Below are 20,776 nucleotides of genomic sequence, written 5' to 3'. Positions count from 1 at the left end.
TATATAATTTCCAGAGCACGACCTGATGATATGTTGAAAGAACGTTCCATTGTGACTTGAAGCAAAGAGGAACAACAAGTAAGCGGACAATAAAACCGTTTAACAACGCCAAAAAAAGAACTCACTGAACTCAAAGGATCGGGACACTGAGGGACGAGGTCCTGCAGCCTACTCTCGCCACTCACACTACGCAAACCTCTCTCTCTTGGTATACTTTTGCGTAGATTGCTTATAATAGCTGTTATTTCGCCAAGAGTGGTAGTGTCCCGTTTAGGTTTGGAATATGGAAGAGGATTCGAGTATTTGTAGGGAGAAGTTTCTGATCTTGGTGACTATTAATAAAACCAAGGCGTGTATATATATATATATCTTTGTGTTTTCTAAGATTATTGTACTTGAGGAATAAATATAATAAAAGAAAAGTATATACAGAATATGAATATGAAATATTACAAACAAAATCATATATATGTTTGACCAGTGTTTCCAAAATTTCTAAATTGACTTGTATATGTTAGGGATTTGGTTGGTGCTGATTTTAAGCTTGAAAATCTTACGGAAATTTATAATGATAAATATAATAAAATACAAACTTGGAATATATTATATTATCTATTAAATTTATTGAGTAATATAGGTCCTTAGACCTTAAGCCTCCCAAAGGAACAGGAGTTGCAAGTATCTGGTCTTCCAGAAGTAGGACGTTCCAAAGGCTTCTTCTTATTTTGCTTTCAAGGAATTTAGGCTATCTTCTTCATTAAGAATAAATAATGAATAAGTAGTGAAAGAGAAATTTTATATATATTAAATAATTAGAACATACCAAATTATAAGTCCTTAGACCTTGAGCCTCATAAAAGAATCAAATGAAATGGAAGGTTCCAAGGGCTTCTTCTTCATTCGATAAGGTTGTGGTCATGATCTTCATTCTTCTTAATGATTCTCATCATATCAAAGTTCACACTATACCAGTTCCCAAATTTCTATTATACACTTCGCGTCCATAGATAGTCAAATCTTGATAGAACCACACTTAATTCCACACTATCAATCCGTTTCACAGGAACGTCAATGTGCTCACAATCGCTAATTTGTTTCCACCAATTACCCATACGACTTTGCAAGTCACTAGTTCTTCGAACTTGCACTGCCTCTTAAGGATTTTATGTAGAATTTCCTTCGATTCAAGGCGGTTTGGCCCTCCTCATAATATCTTGGTTCATTTTGAGTCTGTCCATTTTCTTCGGTTCTGTTTTGACGATGCGATCTTCTTTTGTCTGATTCGGCTACTTCTTCTTATTCCAACTTGTCGGGTGGTACTTAATGTTGAAGTCTCATTTCCAGAACTAACTCGAGATGCTGATTTGTAGTCAATTTCTTCTAATGACGAAATTTGTCCAGCCAGTCTGTTAATCCTGCCGAAGGTCTTGATGCTATGGATTTCCTGTGCCAGTGTGATCTCATCTAGACCCTGCCTTAATCGTGGTCTCAGACTATCAGAATACTTTTTACAGCTGACTATTGCATGTTCCGGTTTTCCTTTCACCCTACATGTTAAGCACTGATCATCATTGCTAAAATTAAATCTTCGAAGATAAGTCCTATATGGGCCATGACCCGTCATGAAATGGACTATACCCCTACTTGTTTTGAAGAAGGAAAGTTTCATCCTATCCCGTACGTCCGGTATGTACTTTCTAGTCTGGGCAGATTCCTAGAGTTGACTCCACTTTTCTTGCCAAGAGTTCCATAAGCGTTGTTTAATTTCTTGGATGGAATTGACCCGAGTTCCCAGCAGATCATGTGCCTTTTCTTTTAGTCCCTTTTTCCACCAGTAACAAGCGGCACTTTGTTGAACTTCAAAGTCTAAGGGTGTACCCCAGCAACAGCTATTATCGAAGTCTTCGATGTTGTACTAAACGCCCCGAGGATCCTTAACAGGACATTCCGTTGTACAGATCTGAGACTATCTCTGATTTTTTTTTGCGCTGTGAGATGCGCCCAGACTGAGGCAGCATAGCATATCACTGGCAGGAAGTTTGATGAATAATAGATCATCGAAACATCAAAAGGAAGTTCATATGCCGAGTTCCCCATTTTCAAGATGTTGTGTAGTAGGGCCTTCGCCTTAGAGGAGACCTCCTCTATATGTTGTCTGAATCTCAATTGAGCTTCGAGGAACACGCCAAGGTATTTAATTTTAGTAGATTTTTAATAGCTATTTTGTACCCCTTATAGTTGGAGATCTTAATAGCTTCCCTTTAAGTAAGATATGATAAGATTTTTCTATGGCAACTTTCATTTTTGATGTCTTAGTCCAGTCTTCTACCAGACTTATGGCTCGTTTAGCTCTTCTTTCCAATTCAGTTCTACTGTTGGCGATAATCAGAATAAGTATGTCGTCTGCATACGCTATCACATCAGCAACTTCCCTAGACTGATGTAATTCCATCAGCAGAGGCTCCAGAGTAAGGTTCCACAGGGTTGGGCCTAACACTGAGCCCTGCGGACAACCCTTGTTCACATCTTTTGTTACGACCTTTTGTGATCCTTTATACTGTACACTTCTATTGCCTAAATAATCCTTTATCAGATTATAGAGAGATCCTGGTATATAATTGTCTCTCAGTACTTTCAGGATGTATGACCACCATACATTATCGAAAGCTCCACATATATCTAGAGTGATGGGCAGTACATATTTGTGTTGATTTCCATGGACGAAATTCATAACATAGTTAAGTGCATCCTCAGCTGATCTTCCATGAATGAAACCAAACTGTTTTCCTGAATGTTTGGTTAATAATCTTCTTTCATTAAGTCTTGATACTATAAGTGTCTCGAGTATCTTACCAAAACCATTTAATAAGCATATCCGCCTATAGGATTTTGGTTCCTCAGGATCTCTTTTCTTATCTTTAAGAAGTATAGTAAGATTTGCATGTTTGCATTCCCTTGGGAACCTACCAAGAGCCAAGCTCTGGTTGTACACCACTTGCAAGGACTCCAACTTTTCATTTTTTAATATCTTAATGACCTCATTAGTGATGCCATCAGGTCCAGGGGCTTTTTTGCACTTCAGTCGATCTATTATTAAGGCAATTTCTTCCTTGGCAAATGGATAAACCAGTGTGTCATTCTCATAGTGCTTCCGTGATTGTTGTCTTACATTTTTATGTATTTCTGAGTCGTCCAATTCGCTATCGGATGGTAACAACACCTCCATTAAATATGAGATTGTGTCCTCCTAAGTAGTTGTATAGGAGTTTTCCATCTTTTTAAATGTGGTAGGAGTGAAGATCTCTTTTAATTTGCCTTTTGCGGCTTTATATGGAATGCCCCATGGGTCCTTCGTAATTTTACTTTGTACCAGTCGAGCCCACATCCTGACTTTGTATTGTTTAATCAGTTCTGCTTAAATCCACTTAGACTTCCGGTACTTCTCTAAATATTGCTGTCTAAGTCTGGGATCTATGCTAGATTGGCCAAGTTTGTTTCTTTTTTCATGTTGCGGCACCGGAAAAAAACCTATAGCTGTTTTTAAAGCAGATGTAATGATCTGAATATTATTTTCTATATTATTATCCAGAGATACAGGTTTGATTGCGAGTAGACCTGTAACCTTAGATCTTAATTGGTTCTGCTCCACTTTATTCCAATTCCTTTTTTGAGATTGATTTGGTATCCGTTGTAAACTCTCTTTTTCAAGACTAATGTTCCATCCTATAACATTATGATCGCTGGTGGTAAGGTCTTTCACCCACCAGTTATTCAGAAACGATCGTCCACCATAATTAACCAAGGTAATATCAATATTTGACTTGGCACCACTACTACTACAAAAGGTTGGTGTATTTGACTTCTTGTTTACCACGCAAAATCCTCCACTTGAAAGGAAGTCTTCCATTTCTCTTCCTCTATTCGCCACAATATCAAAGAGGAGATTTGGCATTGGCATCTGTACTAATTATTGCATTGGCCTTACGGTCCACCAATCCATGAACTTCTCTCTACATCATTCGTATGTAAGGTGATATCGGGTCCTTAAACTGGCAATATACATTTACTAAAGTCCATGGGCCAGTGCCCATATCCACATCTAGAACAATACAATATAACGTTGAAAGTGTCTTGTTCCACATGACCTGAATATCCTTATTCATTACTAGAGTAGCTACCTTTGGTACCTCAGTGCAGGTGAATGAACGGACTGATTGAGGTAGACCCAGGAGCTTACCTTTATAATGGTAAGGCTCCTGAATCATATCAATGTCTATACTATTGTTTAAGATATACTGTATAATTTCTTGCATTGCAATTTTAGCCCCTTTTGTATTATTTTGTATTAGTCTTACCTGTCTTATGGAGTTACTAGATGTAATCTTGTGTACATTATCCATAATTAGTTTTTGAAATTACTCTATCCAATAAATCCTGATAGGTAGGACAGGCATTATTATTGCAATTTCTTTTCCGAATTTTACACGCAATACAGATACGAACATTAGCCGACTTCCAATTTTCTACAGTATGTTGTTCACCACATTTTCTGCATGTGCTTTCATTTTTGCAGTATTTACTTACATGTCCAATGTCGTTACAATTATAAAATTTTGGAATGGAGATAAAGTCCTTCACTCTAATCACTTTATATGGCAAGTACAGTCTATCTTTGTTTGCCGATATATTTCTCATTGCGGGAGACGTTTCTAACACAACGTTTACAGACGAATCATCACGTCTTCCCGTCCGAAAGCTGATTTTGAGGTTTGCTGTCATTTCTTCTACCGTCATCAAGTCATGCAAGTTCAGATGATATAGGTCTTCATCTTTGTAAGTCCTAGGTATGTCATATAAAATGACCAAAGGATTTTTCTTTTTTGTCATTTCAATTTTTAATCCCTCGGATTGTAGTATTGGGTTATTCTTTACAGTTTGGAGTTCATCTGGTGACGCAAACTCTATTATTAGTGTTTCCTTAGTTGATCGAATATCTGTAATTCTTATTTTATCCCGAGTAGGATGGATGTTATTTGTAACAATCTTCTGGATTTCCTTTGGGTTTTTATTATTGGCTTTTACGAATAAAGTTGGTCTAGATTGTCTAGATGGTTTTGGTACTTCTTTGGGTGTTTGTTTTAATTTGTATTACTATCACTCCCTAAACTTTCATTATGCGTATTTCTCCTAGCTCTAAGTTCTTCCTTCAGGAAAGAAGTTTCTCCTTTCAACTCTTCATTAATAGCATGCAGGATCTCATTTTCCGTGTTCAAGTCCTCGACGCTGCTAGTATTTTGCTAAATACCTCGGTCATTAGTGTTTTCGTTGGGATTGTTACTTTTTTTCTAGCAATCCCAGATTGAAGTTCATTGATATAGAATCTGAACATACCAAGTTTGCTTGTTTCTTGCAATTCTTCATCTTCATTTTCTTTGCTTGTTCCCTCTTCCATAATTCCATTCGCATCTCCCATTTTTCTCTTAGTTAGTGGGGATTCCAGGCTGGTTCTCTCAGTATTTAATCTAGATCTTTTCAGACTTTTGTCTGTATTCATACTGTCCCTTTATTCAACATCCATAATCATAAAATATGACAAGGGAATATCTCCGTCTTAACCCACCGGTCATCACTTTTTCAGATCTGTTGTTACCCAACTACTCCACCTGGTTCCCGCTATAATGGAACTATATCTTGACTTATTCCCGTTACAAGCACAATGGACATCAACAAACATCTCTAGACAAAACCAACAGTTAAAAGTTCAAATAACTTCTTAGCCCATTGCTTGACACACTAAAACACCTCAGGAGATCACACATACCACGAGACAACACTTTAAAACTCCTAAGGGTATAAATATAGAGCTTCCCTGATGTAAGTCATCCTCCATGGCGGAGTGGTTAGCACAGAGCGCTACGACGCCACGGGTTCCAGATAAGAAATGGACGTTTGTGTTTGTCTGTCCTGACGTCCTGAATGAGAAAGCAGAAAAATTGAGCTAAAATTAATGTGATGATAAGGTGGGGAAAACAACCGCTTAGGGATTTAAAAAAAGTCGCCGTGCCAATGCATTGCCCTCAGAAGAAACGCATACCTCGCCAAGTATTGTTAAGTGAATACGTTGATAATTTACAGACAAGGAGATTCGAATCTTGCAATCGGTCAAGCTGACGTGACGACTGCCCCAACCTCCTCACTGCAACGCCAGCTGTTTCGTTCGTACCCTAGCGTGGCAACAGTCCGTGCCGCCTAAGAGCTGGCCTAACACATGGACCTAACCAAGTTGACACACGTGCAGAGGGTTGAAAAAGTCTCCGCGGGGAACATTTCCACCATGAGCCTGAGAAAAGAGTGACAGGGGCGGGGTTAGCCCATAAGAAACCGTGTCAGGCGAAGACGGGTACGGCGAGGGTACTTTCGAATGTTGACACAGTTGCCACCTTCAGAGAGAAGTCGCTAAATACGACTGATTTGTAAGACGGGAAGTAATTTCTGCCTACTTTTGGAGAAACGAACCTAGTATTTTTCCAAAGTTAAATGAACATTTTTGATAATAGATAGATACACCAAGAGGGCCACCTAGACTTTTTAAAAATATAAATGTAAAAAATCCTATGATGATGCGAGTTTCCTTTGGCATTTCGACGTTTTTTTTCATAACGAAGATATTTTCAACATCCAGTTAGAATACGTGTGCATGGGGGAGGAGACGGTGATAGGAGTTGTTTTTCCTTTCCTCTTGTAATTGTTATATTTTTAGGGAAGTGTCCTGTAGTGTATAAAGATAGGTTAGTGAGTGAAGATGAATCGGATTAGTACGTTATTACTTAAACACACGTTGTATTTCACGTTACCAAACGAGGATAAACATCTTGGCCAGTGGCGCAACCTCAAGGAGGGGGCGGAAGGGGGGACATTGCGGAGGTTTTTTTTCGATTTCTTGATCACGTTGGCACTACCCATCATAGTTGACGCCGGCCGCCACTGCATATAATTAATAATGCATAATATATATTGACACTTTGACTTGCATTTTGTGCACTAGTAGCATATAGCCTACGGTAACTATGGGATCCTTATTTTCCCCGGAATAGAATCTTGTGGCCTGGGCAGTGGTGGCGCCAGGATTAATCATCTGGGGGTGCTGAGGGGATGCGGAAAAAAATTTAGGGGGTGCGATGTTGAAATAAAGAAAGCATACAATATGCGTGCATGTTTTAGTAGAGGCGCAACCACGAATGTTTGTCGGGGGGGCAAGTACCAGGATAAACGTGCCAATAATAATAATAATAATAACATTATTATTATTAGTAGTAATTGTAGTAGTATCAAAGACGTTATTATCCTCGTAAATCACGCAAAAAGGGGAGAAGTCGCTGCTAAAGCATTTGTGTTGGACAAACTATTTAAAATATTTTTCTAAACGTTCAATTTCCCATTAGCTATTAATAATTGAAAACAAGCACACAAACTGTATGTTTGAAAGATAGAAAATGCATGACGAATATAATTCCTTTTGTACATATAGCATGTATGACTTTCATGTACGACATAGTATGTTTTACACATATGCAACATGGAGCGACGTAAAAAAATAAGAAAATACATATCCAACATGTTTACACTAAATTGTGTACGTATCCAAAGTTTCTTTAATACATATAACTGCATTACATAATCAATTCATCCGTCTCATTGCAAACAAACTGCAAAAATGATATAAATCTCTCAAATGTGCGTGCTCCTGTTCATTCAAACAATCATGCATTTAAGGACAAACTGCTTAGCAGTAACAGTCTGAAGTACATAGTTGGTCTTATTTCTCTGTGTGGTAATTTACAATGCTTTAGCTACATTGCATAACTGAAAACAATATGAATTTAATAGGACACCGCATGCTCTCTTTTATAACGTTTCTATTTAGATTGTTCGTCGTGCCCTAGCTACGGCTCTAAACCTTTACGAAAACAATTTTAAGACATGTACTTTTATTTGCATAAAATTTGAAATCGAGGATGGCAATTGTCTCTCTGTGCCCCCCCCCCCTTTCCTTTGCAGGTGGCCTTGGCCGGCTGGAAGAAAGAATAAAAAAAATACATAAAAACTAATTCCATGTTGAGTATCACTTTATCCTGCTAGCCTTGATTTCTTTACCTCAATGTTTGCCTCTTTGCCCCGATAGAATTGGTTTCCGACCAAGATGGGAAAGGGGGGGATAATGCCTCTGTCCCCTGTGGTTACGTCACTGTTTATCTGCCGCAGATGCTGTGGTGTCAGTACAAAAAGCGCAAACAGAAGAAATGATCAATTATGATACATTTACCGGAAGATTTTTCCATTTTTACAGCTGAAGCTTATGCAATTTACCAAGCACTAATTTATACATATAAATTGCAAGAAAAAATATATTAATTTTAATGGATTTCAAAAGTGTATTACATTCAATTCAGTCCAATTACGATTTATTATTTAAATGCTCCCCATACATTATAAACTGTGTAAAAACTTTACAAAATTTAAGAACCATGGGAAAGATAATTCATTTAACCTGGGTTAAAGCACATTGTCAAAATTTAGGAAATGATATGGCAGATTTGAATGCAAAACAAGCTAGGGTAATTCAACCTGTCGTGGATCTGAAAACCTGGTACAGTGGGATCCCTGAGTATTACCGTACAAATTGTCCATGACTATTTTCATTAATTTTTCTCTTACATCCTATGTGTTTTTAAGCGATGGATTTTTATATATGCTGGTGCAGAAGTTGTCAACCGCTTGCTTTGAGTTTTCTTTTAATTCTTGAAGCTCTTATTGGGTGAAATAAAGTGCACGAACATGGTGATGGACAATTTGCACGGTAATACTCATGGATCCCACTGTACACAGACCTTCTACCCAGGGTGAAGAAAAAGTTGAAAGAAAACTGGAAGGAATTGTGCAAAGGTGAATTTCAAAATGCAGGCAGTTTTTATCAGAGGATAGCTAATTTCAATAGAATCAGGCCTTGGTTTACAAAAGTTCAAGGTACAAGGAATGTGATAGTATTGCTAAATCGTATTAGGTCAGGACATACAACTACTAAAACTCATTTACAAAAGATTCGGATTGTACAAGACCCTTCCCTCTTTCTCATCTGTTCAAATTTCCTCTCTCTTTTAGTTATTATGCGTCTCCTTCCATCCCCTTTATTTAATTTCTTCCTCCTTTTAGTTCTTTCCCCCTTTACAGTCTAATAATACTCACTTGAGGTTGGTTCATTGGTCTCAGATTCAGAGGGCTGCACAACGGCCAGAATCGCTTACTAGGCCCGCCTGGCTGGTCGGGCGGGCGAGTAAAACTATATACCTGGGTTTTGACCCGTCAAGCATCGAAAGCCCACAGGTAACTGGAAGGCCTTGCAAGACGAAGCTTGCTTATCTTCAGCGAACGCTCATTCCGGTTTTGCACCGTCTCCAGATACATGAGTCACGCAGTCACCGTTGCCAACTTTTAGATTCTAAACTGTTCTAGGAGCACTTAAAATGTTCATCACTTTTATCAATTTGAAATTGCAGACATTTATTCCTTGCTAGAAAACATTTGTATCGCTCACAACCAGTGGCGGCGATTGGGTTCCAAAACTAGAGGGCCAAAGTGCAAATGTACGGGGGGGCAAGGATAATTTAATTTCCCTTGGTACATGAGGTTAGCGTGGTGCAAAAGTAGCAAAAAGTGGGGGGGGGTGCAACTGCACTCTCTCGGCCCCGCCCCTAATTGCTGCCACTGCTGATACCTGTACAGGAGTACGAACCAAGTTTCGCAAAAAGTGCCATCGTAAATACTTTGGAACTTTGTGTGACTGGTGGTTGTTCTACATTATACTTTTTTGGGGGTGCTCCCCTATGGCGCAGTGGTAGTGTCGTCGCCTTGTAATCAAAGGGTACCAGGTTCGATACCCGGTGGAAGCACATGATGGTTCGGATCCCACTTTAAACTATAGGTCCAGTCCCGATTAGCCTTATTGTGCATAAATTGACCAAATAAATGAATGAATCAATCAAACAGATTTTCTCTCTGGTGTAATTTTGCCAATTCAATATCCCCCCTGAACACTAAAATGGAACATGAAATCAGAATTTGCATTATAAAAGGTTTTTGAATATTGTCATCTCTTTCAACAAATCGTCGTTCGCTCATGTTGTTGCTAGTTATCTTGTTCTCAGACCGCATTGATAGTAATACGATACAAAATATAATTGTTAGCTTGTATTTTCACACGGGTGCAAATAACAGGCAATGCTATTTACACATTTCAACAAACAAACAATGTAAAAATGAAACCGAGAGAAGATTTACGATTTCAAGACCAGAAAGGTGACATAAAATGAATAAGACACACAAACCTATTTCAAGACCATCGAAACAAATTTAGAAAATATGTGGTAGTTGGTTTGACATAATAATGACACTAATTTGAGAAGTTACAAAATCTTAGGTGCAGTGGCTTAGCAACATATCGCGAGGTCCTGGGCGAGATTTGAATGCAAGGCCCCATCGTTCTTTAAGTTTGAAATATCAATGTAAATCGATACACAGTCATCAAGGAAACGTCAGCCAATTATCATATTTATATAATAGCCTATAATAATAATTCGTTTCTGACGAATATTATATTTAATAGTACGCGACAGAGAAATTTACACTTGGCAGAGCTACAGTAACACACTGCTGAAATTTTCGTTAACCAAAGTAGTAGTAATAGTACGTTTTTTAAGATGTTCTTTAGGCAGTAAGATAACTGAAATATCCTTAAATGTGCTAAACTTTTTTTTAAAAAAATCAGAAATACAAAGTAAGAATCTTGAAATATAACCTATATATTATTTAATGAGTCGTTCTTTGTTTCCTCATTTCGAAGTTTGTAGGATGTAAATGTCAAACCATGGCTTAAGTAGAAAATATGGAAGGACGCACATAAAATGTCAGTGCTTGATAGAGCGGGGGGAAGGGAGTGCGCTAAACCACAATCCTGTCTAGGGGCCCAATGTATCTACCTACAAGCTCTTCTACACAATCGGTTTCAACATCAGCAAATCTTAAAACGATAGTCATTTGCACAATAAATGTGAAATGTTTGGTGTAATCAACTGATACAGCTAATTTGACTTTTTTTTAAATTAGCAATTTTGACTTTTCTTAATTAGCAATTTTGACTTTGTTGCACATAAATTGTACCAGTTAACTTTGAATTTTAGGACTTATATGATAATAATAACTGTGAATCTCATTTTGTTGTTACATCTTAATGTTCTTGTAATATTAAATATTTGACGCAGTGGCGTAACAAAATCGTAAAGTACGCGTCCGCAAGAATTAAACTTGGGTCCCTCAAGTACAGTCAGCTTCTTCCAGGAAATTTACGTAATTACTTAGAATGGCTGATTGTGGTTGCACTTACATTAATAACTATACAAATCGATGCTCTAACTCTGAATTTTCACATATTACAACATATCTTTCTTTGACATTTATGTATTCAAAAGAAGAAAATACAAATACTTACTTATCCCTTCCCCCAAACAGAAGGCGGTACAGGATACAGAGAACACTGGAAGCTAGTGTAGAGCTATCAAGGAGAATAAACTTTCCTAAACCACTTGATTTCAGATTTATGCACATTCCTGAAACAGAACTTGATCAGGAAATTCGGAAGATAAATCATCTTCGTGCCCGTTACAGAGGGCAATAGCTGCGTCTGAAGTTGTAGGAACGAAGGAAGAACTGCTAATATTATGCATACCCTTCTTCAGTTTAAAACACCAGAAGTATTTAAATGCCCCGTACTTTGCTCCGTGGCAGTTTGAGGTGCTTTACTATTAACATATTAAAATCGGGTAGGCTATGCAAGGTCACGACACAGAAGAAAAATGGATAAAATTGTCCAAGCAATTCTTACGTCGATGTTTCATATGAGGAATGAGAATTATTTTGACTTTTTCGGGGCCCCTTAGGCTTAGAGCTCCCGCTCGCCTCTGATTTGACGTATTCATTCAAATTATAACGTTAAACTAGAATATAAAGTCAGATAAGAAGGTCTTAATTTTATTGCCCACAAGAATTAGCCTTTTCTATCTTTCTCACTTCCATTTATTACGTTTTTCGTATCAACCTCATAGGACGCGAGGCCCCTATATGGGCGAGGCCCAGGGTGGTCGCCCACTTCGCTCACCCCTTGCTACGCCAATGATTCTACAACCTCAAGGCACCTGCGCCTAGCAGAAATTCAAATATTTCCATGCGTAGTGAAATATAATGGCCGTTGGCAACACTGACAGTAGTGCTCGCCGTCTACCTGCAAGAACTACATCGAGTCTCACGGGTCTTCTTAAGACCCGGGTAATAGAAAAACCTGGCAGGCATCGATGCCTGTGCAAAACTGTGACGTGAAGCTCGCTTGCGCGATGTCGAACACCTGGGCTTGATGTGCGTGTTGCATATTATTGCAGGCGCGCCTCCTCGCAGACGGGTTTTCTCCGGGTCTTGTGCAGGTCTCTGCTCAGATTTTGCATTTTTTTCTTTAAAGAAACATAGATTCACTCGCATTAGGGAGAAAAGGATCTACCTGCTGTAGCATTGAGGCAGAAAAATCAAAGTCACGCTCAGTATTATACAGGGTGTCGCAAAACTCTTTCAACAACGCTTGGGTGCTGGTAGATATCATAAAATCAAGTAACTTTTACCTATAAAGTTTACCTCGAAAAGCGCTTAGTTTCTGCGCTATAAGCGCTTAAAATCTATCCTGTACGTATGCAACCCAACACAGCAAACGCTTGCTCTGACATAACTACCAGGGGCGCGTGGCAGGGTTGCCACTAGCTTTAATCGTTAAGAGAGACGACTTGAAAACAACAACCTGAGAGACTTGCCTGAGCAAATCCAAAACATTAATGATACTTGCGATGTTGTAAGAAGCATTGACAATATTTATAAGCTGACCAAGACAAATAATGGGCAGACTGAAATTCAAGATTGCTCATTCTAAAATATCTCCATAATTGATTGATTGATTTGTTTCTTTAAATTCGTTTTTCTACCACCTTTGGCTAATCGCGAAGATGAGGATGATATGATGAAATAACAAATGACACCAATGTCTAGACCAGGATTTAAACCCGAGACACGTGGCGCCGTAGCGAGCTGTGCTAACCACATCACCACGGAGTGTTTCGTGTATCATGCGATATCAACAACTGCAAGGGAGACGTGAGATATGGGAAATCCATGAACGAACAAATGTAAACATGATGTGTTTGCTGCCTCGTTTCGAACACCCAGGCCCCCCCCCCCCCCCGTGCCGGAGTTGTTAGCACATCGCACTACGACGCCAAGGTTCCCGGGTTCGAATCCTAGCCTGGGCATGGATGTTTGTGAGTGTCCATTCATCAAATTCATCATATCATCACTCATCCCCATCTTTGCAAATTAACCAAAAGTGGCACAAGAAGCGAAGTAAAATAAAGCAAATCAATCAATCATTAAATTAAAAGAGCATTGCAATTATTTCCTTATGAGACGAAAACGATTAGCAATAACACAGATAGGAATAATTTTCTAATAAATAAATTGTAATAACATTACAGTCTACGTGTTCGAGACGAGGCAGCAAACACATCATGTTTACATTTGTTCGTTCGTGGATTTCCCATATCTCACGTGTCCATTGCAATTGTTGATATCGCATGATACACGAAACACTCCGTGGTGATGTGGTTAGCACAGCTCGCTACGGCGCCAGGTATCTCGGGTTTAAATCCTGGCCTAGACATTGGTGTCATTTGTTATTTCATCATATCATCCTCATCTTCGCGATTAGCCAAAGGTGGTGGAAAAACGAATTTAAAAAAAAAACAAATCAATCAATCAATTATGGAGATATTTTAGAATGAGCAATCTTGAATTTCAGTCTGCCCATTATTTGTCTTGGTCAGCTTATAAATACTGTCAATGCTTCTTACAACATCGCAAGTATCATGAATGTTTTGGATTTTGCTCAGGCAAGTCTCTCAGGTTGTTGTTTTCAAGTCGTCTCTCTTAACGAGGAAAGCTAGTGGCAACTCTGCCACGCGCCCCTGGTAGTTATGTCAGAGCAAGCGTTTGCTGTGTTGGGTTGTATACGTACAGGTTAGATTTTAAGCGCTTATAGCGCAGAAACTAAGCGCTTTCGAGGTAAACTTTATAGGGAAAAGTTACTTGTTTTTGTGATATCTACCAGCACCCAAGCGTTGTTGAAAGAGTTTTGCGACACCCTGTATACGTTATTTAAATGTATCCTGTCTTTTAGGAGCCAACTAAAAATTATATACAATAGAATAGCAATTTATGCAATTTCTAAGTTCTTGCACCGTTATACATAGCAGCAAAGAAGAAATATAGAAATTATTTTCTCATAGATCCAAATAACATTGATAATGACGTCATAGTAACACAGCAACAACCAATTAACATGCCCTTCCAGGTTGTCACTATACCTTATTCAATAAATGTCGGAAAGGTATTACTAAGGATAATATCATCATTATCAATATATTTTATTGGATTTACATCCAAGGATAATATATAATAAATTATTCTTGGCACTACTCGAAAGGTCCCGTATGTGTTTCAAAATTAAATTAAATATACTCTAATAATACACACACAAAAAATACTACCCTATTAGCGACATCTTAATCTTGTACTCATAACTCTCCAACTATTCAATGTTTCGGGTTGTGTAAGCTATGATATTAATATCTATGTTCCAGAAATTCCATTCTTCTAGCTTAAAGGTAATTAGTTAAATAGCATAAATACGTAAGCGCGCATAATCTTTCAAATGTAAAAACCCGTCTGAAAATTATTATGTCTTTATGCAGTTATTTATATTGATTATTAGCTTATTTTATATGAACGAAATCAACTTTACTTTATAAACGCAAGCAATTGCTATTCAATTATCACATCAACATAGTACCACAGATAAGGGTGATAGAACTACATATTAAATTAGAATATCAGTTTCCCCGTAGGATCTAATTCAGTTCGCTTTCTATTCTATTTCTAAAGAATTGTCCCACTTTTATTTCAGATTATCTTCTGGTTAAACATCAATTTTGGAAATAAAGGTTTTAGAGATTCTCAAATGAAATGCAAAGGATATCTTCGAAGAACATATGGTTGGTTGGGATGGTTGTTTGTGACATGGTAGGTTTTTGTATATGTGTATCAATGAGCGTATACGCTCTTTGGTGTGCATATACGTAAAATTAGTATCTCCCTCTTCGTGTGTGCATGTGTGTGTGTGTGTGTGTGTGTGTGTGTGTGTGTGCATTGCCTCCATCCAATAATCCGAGGGTAAAGACAGGAACAAAAAAGTAATAGGTGACAGGACTGCGCGTGAGCGTATTATATATATACTGATTGGACATAAATCTTACTATAGAACAAGAAAAAATATTGGTAAGCAGATTTATAAGTAGTGCGAATGCAATTGAGTGGGTTTAAAAATAAAAATAATAAAATGTATTCTCAGAAAAATATGTTTGATGAAATGAATTCTATCCTATGTTTTTTTTAATTATTATAATGCGTTTATCTATTAGTGGTACGATATTTCCTATTATCTGTGTGAATGTATGTGTGTATTCAGGGTGCGATTTGAAGGTGAATGGTGAATGTCTCCTCCTCTGCCTTGAACCATTCCAACTTCTGATTATGAATGAAACATCCCAACCAGGGATAATTATTTTCCCCCACTGTATATGTAAACTCTATTATTTAATAGATCATACTGATAGAGTTCCAGCTCATTATCTAATTATTTCTTATTTGCAGGTCCTGCAAGCAATGTATTTGACCGAGGCTTTCAGTACTACATCTGATATAGATTACTGCAATATCCCCTCGTGTGGGTTTTTACCTCATATTATGTGCGACTCTGATTATGTAAGTTCCATCTCTTACTCGGTAATCTCTCTAAACGATCGCCCAATTGGTAATACAAATCTATGGGCATTTCTTTCAAGTGTTCATGTTATGGTGTTCATAACCATCATATTACAGAAAGCAGAAGTTGTGTCTTACTTTTGGTAATTCTATTTTCAACCATAAGTATATGTAAGTAAATGCTTCTTGTTGTTTGATGCCATTTTGTTTTACGTTGCTGGAGTTTACTCTTTCCAGCGATTGTAGAATATTCTTGTTTCCTTTGAGCAATAAATGGGGAAAAAATATTCGCCAATAGATTTTTCCTAACCTAATGTGTGTGTGTTTGTGTACACTACGTAAATGAAAAAGAACGTTCTACACATAGTTATATTTCAAGCACTTTTCCAGTCTAAATATGAACAATGAGGGCCGCGGTGGCGAAGTCTATATGGCATCTGACTGCTACGCGGGAGACCGAGGTTTGATTTCCTGGATGGCTGATTTCATTTGGGAACTTTTCCACTGGGGTCCACCCAGCCTCAAGTAAATGGGTACCTATGGCCAACCCTGTGGAGATAAAAGCGGCTTGAGCGTGGTGCTGATCACATCACCTCCACAAATGGCCGAGATTGTTAAATTGTGTGGGCCCTACCTCCACATGCTCTCATATGTCTTCACGGCATGTTGCAAGATGTAGGGAACAGCTTTACCTTTTAGAACCAAGCCTGTCATTCGGTAAACATAATAGTTTAAATGATGGGATTTTATCCAGAATTTTTCCATCTCGGGTAAAAGCGTGTTCAGGTGAGTCATAAAGGTATATTAGCCACATGTTGGTAATTTTGCGAGAGAAGATATAATTTGTTTCAAATTTAATTTTATTTACTCACAGTTGGTTTTATTTTCAGCTCAACCATTTATGTCAGAAAATTTACCTAACCGGATTTACTGGAGTTGAGGTCGATTATGTTCTTCATCTTCACAACGTTTTGCGAAATGAATTGGCTATTGGAAAGTTTTCCAGCTGCAGTAATGAAACTCTGCCACCAGCAGCTGCAATGATGGAACTCGTAAGTATTCAAATGTATGATATGGATGGAATATTATATTGTAGGAGTCGGGAAGATATAGTACCAGGCCACATTTTCGTACTTATGAGTGAGACAGACTTTAAAGTTCAAAGTAATTCACTCGAAATTTATTTTTCCATTAGTACTTTGTAGTCTAGCCCGTCTAAAATCATCTATCTTGATAATGTGTCTAACTGACTTTCATTATCATTGCTTTTGAAATATCTTGGAAGTGTTCACACCGTGAATATACATGTATCTGGACACTAATCTTGCCCCGACCACTGAAATTGATTGTATTTGTGAGTTTTTAAAAATTATTATAGCATGTCTACTTAGATTTCTAAGTGTTTTTCCTTGTAAAGTATACCATGATCAGTCGTTAGTATTAACGATAGGAGTTCATTTAGAATTTTCCATCTGGGAGTGTAAAAGTTTTATGGGAAGTTACAGGTATATTTAGCCCCAAAACAACCAAAAATGTATTTTGTCTGAAAACTTTTATGGGAGGTTGTGAAAAAATTGAGAGTGTAACAAGAGTATGTTGGGGCTGTGGACATACCACTGATTAACGACCTCTAGTTAAGGGGGAAGCGGATGACTTTTATTTTGCTTTGGCCTGTGGTTTCGTTGAAAACCTTTTGTTAGTTTTAAATGTTGCCTCTGAGAAGGGAAGGGGGTTAGATAACAAGGATGAAATGTATGCTTTTGTAGATGTAAAGGAATAGGAATGATTAGATGCTGGGTGAACTCCAGAGATGCAAGGAAATTGTTGGAAAAATTCCCACGGCGGGAATCTTAGAGGTGGCAGTCAGACATCCTACCGACTTTGATACAAGTATATTTATTGTTCCTAACCGATTGCGGTAGTATATAGCGGCTGTTAGTTTCAAAATTGGGAAAAATCGTTATTACAAGTATTCTTTATCTTCTGCAGAGTTGGAGCGTAGAATTACAACACTTTGCTCAAACCTGGGTGGATCATTGCATCGCAAATTTCGGGAGATGTATGAACACGCGTGAGTATCTTTCAAACTAAATTATAGATTAAATTAGTATGTGATTCATTTTGCGATAAAATATCCGCTCTTAACATTGTTTTTTGCTCACATGGCTACACTTTGACTGCCGAATTACATTCAAAATATATTTAAAAAGCCAATGACTAAATTTTTGGAAATACATCGTTTCATTATATCGCAACAAATTATTTTTGAAGCTGAAAAATTGAATTTCAATGTTAAGAAATATTTTTAAGAATTCAAAAGCTGATATGTGTTTGATTTTTAAATGTGTATATCTAAATTATATCATAATACGAGTAGATAGTATGATTTTTTATGCGTAAACAAATTATGTAAAGTGTTTGTACCCTAAACTGCAACTTCTACTTTACTATTGTGTGATATTTGTCATTTTGGTAACAATATTTAGACCCCATTACTTCTAAATATACATAACTGCTGCAAGTTACTGGTACTGATAAAGTATAATGAGGCTATGCTCCCAAACGAAGGACAAAAGTAATATTTCTCCCATCTTCAAACATTCCTACCCATTGTCTAAAGTTCTCTCCGGTGGTCCGATCTTTCGTCCCTCAGGAGCAGTGAAAGATGGATTTATTTGCGAATTTTGCAATTGAAATTAGGTCGAGTAATCTCTGTCCTAAATTCTATCCTTATATTAGCAAAAAATTATAAGTTCTCGAACGTAATTGTGTTCAAATAAATCAATCTATTCCAAAACTTAAGTTCGTTCTAATATTCGGTGTAAAATAAATTATACGTGGGGGATCCGAATTTGAGAATGAAAAGGAGGCCCTGGTGCACATTTTTTAACAACCGTAATTTGTAACACCTTGTAATCAAGAGGTCCAGAATTCGATATTCGGTGGAAGCAACTGGTGTTTCGAATCTCACTTTAAACTGTAGGTCCAGTTCAAATTAGCCTATCTGAGCATAAAGTGGACTTAAAACAAACTTTGTTTTCGAATTAGTTTCTGACAGTTTTTTATATATTCTGACTGATTTATTTAGTTTATTTTACTTCGTTTTGTATGCCACTTCTGGCTAATCACGAGGATAAGGATGAGTGATGAAATGATTAAATTGACACTCAAAAGGAACACCCATGCCCAGGCCGGGATTCGAACCCGGGACCCCGGGCGTCGTACCGTTCTGTGCTAAGCACACGCCAGGGAGGTCTGTTGACAGTTTTTGTTAAATTTGTTTATGCTGTTTACATTTTTCCTTAAATGAATTCTGACAAATGGAGTTTTTAGGCAAATAGAGAAAGAACCTTTGAAAAATAATTCACGTTCCGACTTTGAACTTCACTCTTAAACATTCGTCAATTAGTATCAAGCAATAACTATATTCTTGTTCTTTCAGCTGATATGGTTGTTTATAAATTACGATTCTTAATAGTGAACTCAACCAGTACCACGCCTATAATATGGAAACGTTACATTGATTCATATAAAAGAAAGGCATCAAACATTACAAAGGATGTTGTAGAGAACACTACGTAAGTTTATTAGGCTATGTTCTATGGGTGTATTTGGTTTGGTTCTATGTAACAGTATTTCGTGATGAATACAGGGTGGCCCAAGAAAGGCAACAGAAGTAGTGGTTTTTGTAATATTTTCGGTTACTTGTTTGGAACACCCTGTATGTTCTCTGGGAAAGGTTTGGTAATATTGTATAAGTGCTGATGATTTTGAATACAACTCACATGCTTACAAATGCTTCAGTAATTCTTTTCATGTGTCTTGTATGAACGTGGAACATGTGCATGTATCTCGCCAAGTAATGAAACTAGTTGTGTGCACTTTGTAATATTAGGCGCATCCAGAAAGTAAGTTTCCCACTCGGCCACAGGTGGCAGGCATGCGCAAAACCTGTTTTGCGCATGCGTGAGAGGCACATGCCGTGGCTAGTGAATGTCCTACAAGACGCCTCCGAAAGTCCTCAGTAGCGTCGCTGCAGCGATGAAGATGGTGGCTCTTATTCCATCTCACACCGCGTGCGAGGTTCGTTCGGTGATCAAGTTCTTGAACGCACAAAACATACAGCCGATCAGCTGTGCCAGGTGTATGGGCCAGACGTCATGAGCAAGCAGATGGTGCGTCGTTGGTGTAGTGCATTTACTGAAGGCCGGCAAAATGTGCATGACCACGAGCGCAGTGCGCGGCCATCGTCCGTTATGGACGAGCTTGTGGAGAAGGCGCAGCAGCGCATATTGGAGGATCGTCGCGTCACGATCACGGAACTCAGCAGCCATTTCCCGCAGATTTCTCGGTCGTTGTTGCACGACATTGTTACCAAACTCCTCTTCTTCCGGAAATTGTGTGCCCGGTGGCTGCCGAAACAACGGACGCACGAGCACAAAGGAAAATGCATGGGCACGGTACTGACATTTCTGCAGCGTTAACATGATGATGATGATTTTCTCAACCGGATCATCACAGGGGATGAAACGTCGGTTGCATACAGCACCCCAGAAAGCAAGCAGCAGTCCATGCATTGGCGTCACAGTGGCTCTCCATGCAGGGCGAAGTTCAAACAGACTGTGTCGGCGCGAAAAGCGATGTGCACGGTGTTCTGGGACAGACAAGGCATTCTGCTCATCGAGTTTCTGCTCAGAGGTGAGACTGTGAACGCAAACCGTTACTGTGAAACACTGGGGACATTGCAACGAGCCATTCAGAATAAGCGACGGGGTTATCTTGTTGCATGACAATGCGAAGCCGCATATGGCTA

General features: G+C 38.3%; 1 protein-coding gene across 2 annotated transcripts in view; it reads left to right on the top strand.

Moving 5' to 3' along the window:
• Positions 1–14,686: 14,686 nt before the first annotated feature.
• Positions 14,687–20,776, top strand: part of LOC145989394 (venom allergen 3-like) — a 31,824-nt gene continuing 25,734 nt past the window's right edge. Inside the window, exons 1-6 of one of the 2 annotated variants that reach the window (XM_083124736.1) lie at positions 14,687–14,807; positions 15,107–15,222; positions 15,853–15,963; positions 16,854–17,015; positions 17,953–18,034; positions 19,406–19,541. In XM_083124736.1, coding sequence (XP_082980862.1) covers positions 15,166–15,222; positions 15,853–15,963; positions 16,854–17,015; positions 17,953–18,034; positions 19,406–19,541 — 548 coding nt within the window. In that variant the 5' untranslated portion in view covers positions 14,687–14,807; positions 15,107–15,165. The remainder of the gene's footprint in view (positions 14,808–15,106; positions 15,223–15,852; positions 15,964–16,853; positions 17,016–17,952; positions 18,035–19,405; positions 19,542–20,776) is intronic. The other variant, XM_083124737.1, reaches the window with a different exon arrangement.

This window comes from Lepisma saccharinum, chromosome 6 (assembly GCF_977018435.1).
Source record: "Lepisma saccharinum chromosome 6, izLepSacc3.1, whole genome shotgun sequence".
NCBI lineage: Eukaryota > Metazoa > Arthropoda > Insecta > Zygentoma > Lepismatidae > Lepisma > Lepisma saccharinum.
The sequence above is the reverse complement of the archived record's forward strand: the minus strand, read 5'-3'. Positions and strand labels throughout refer to the sequence as shown.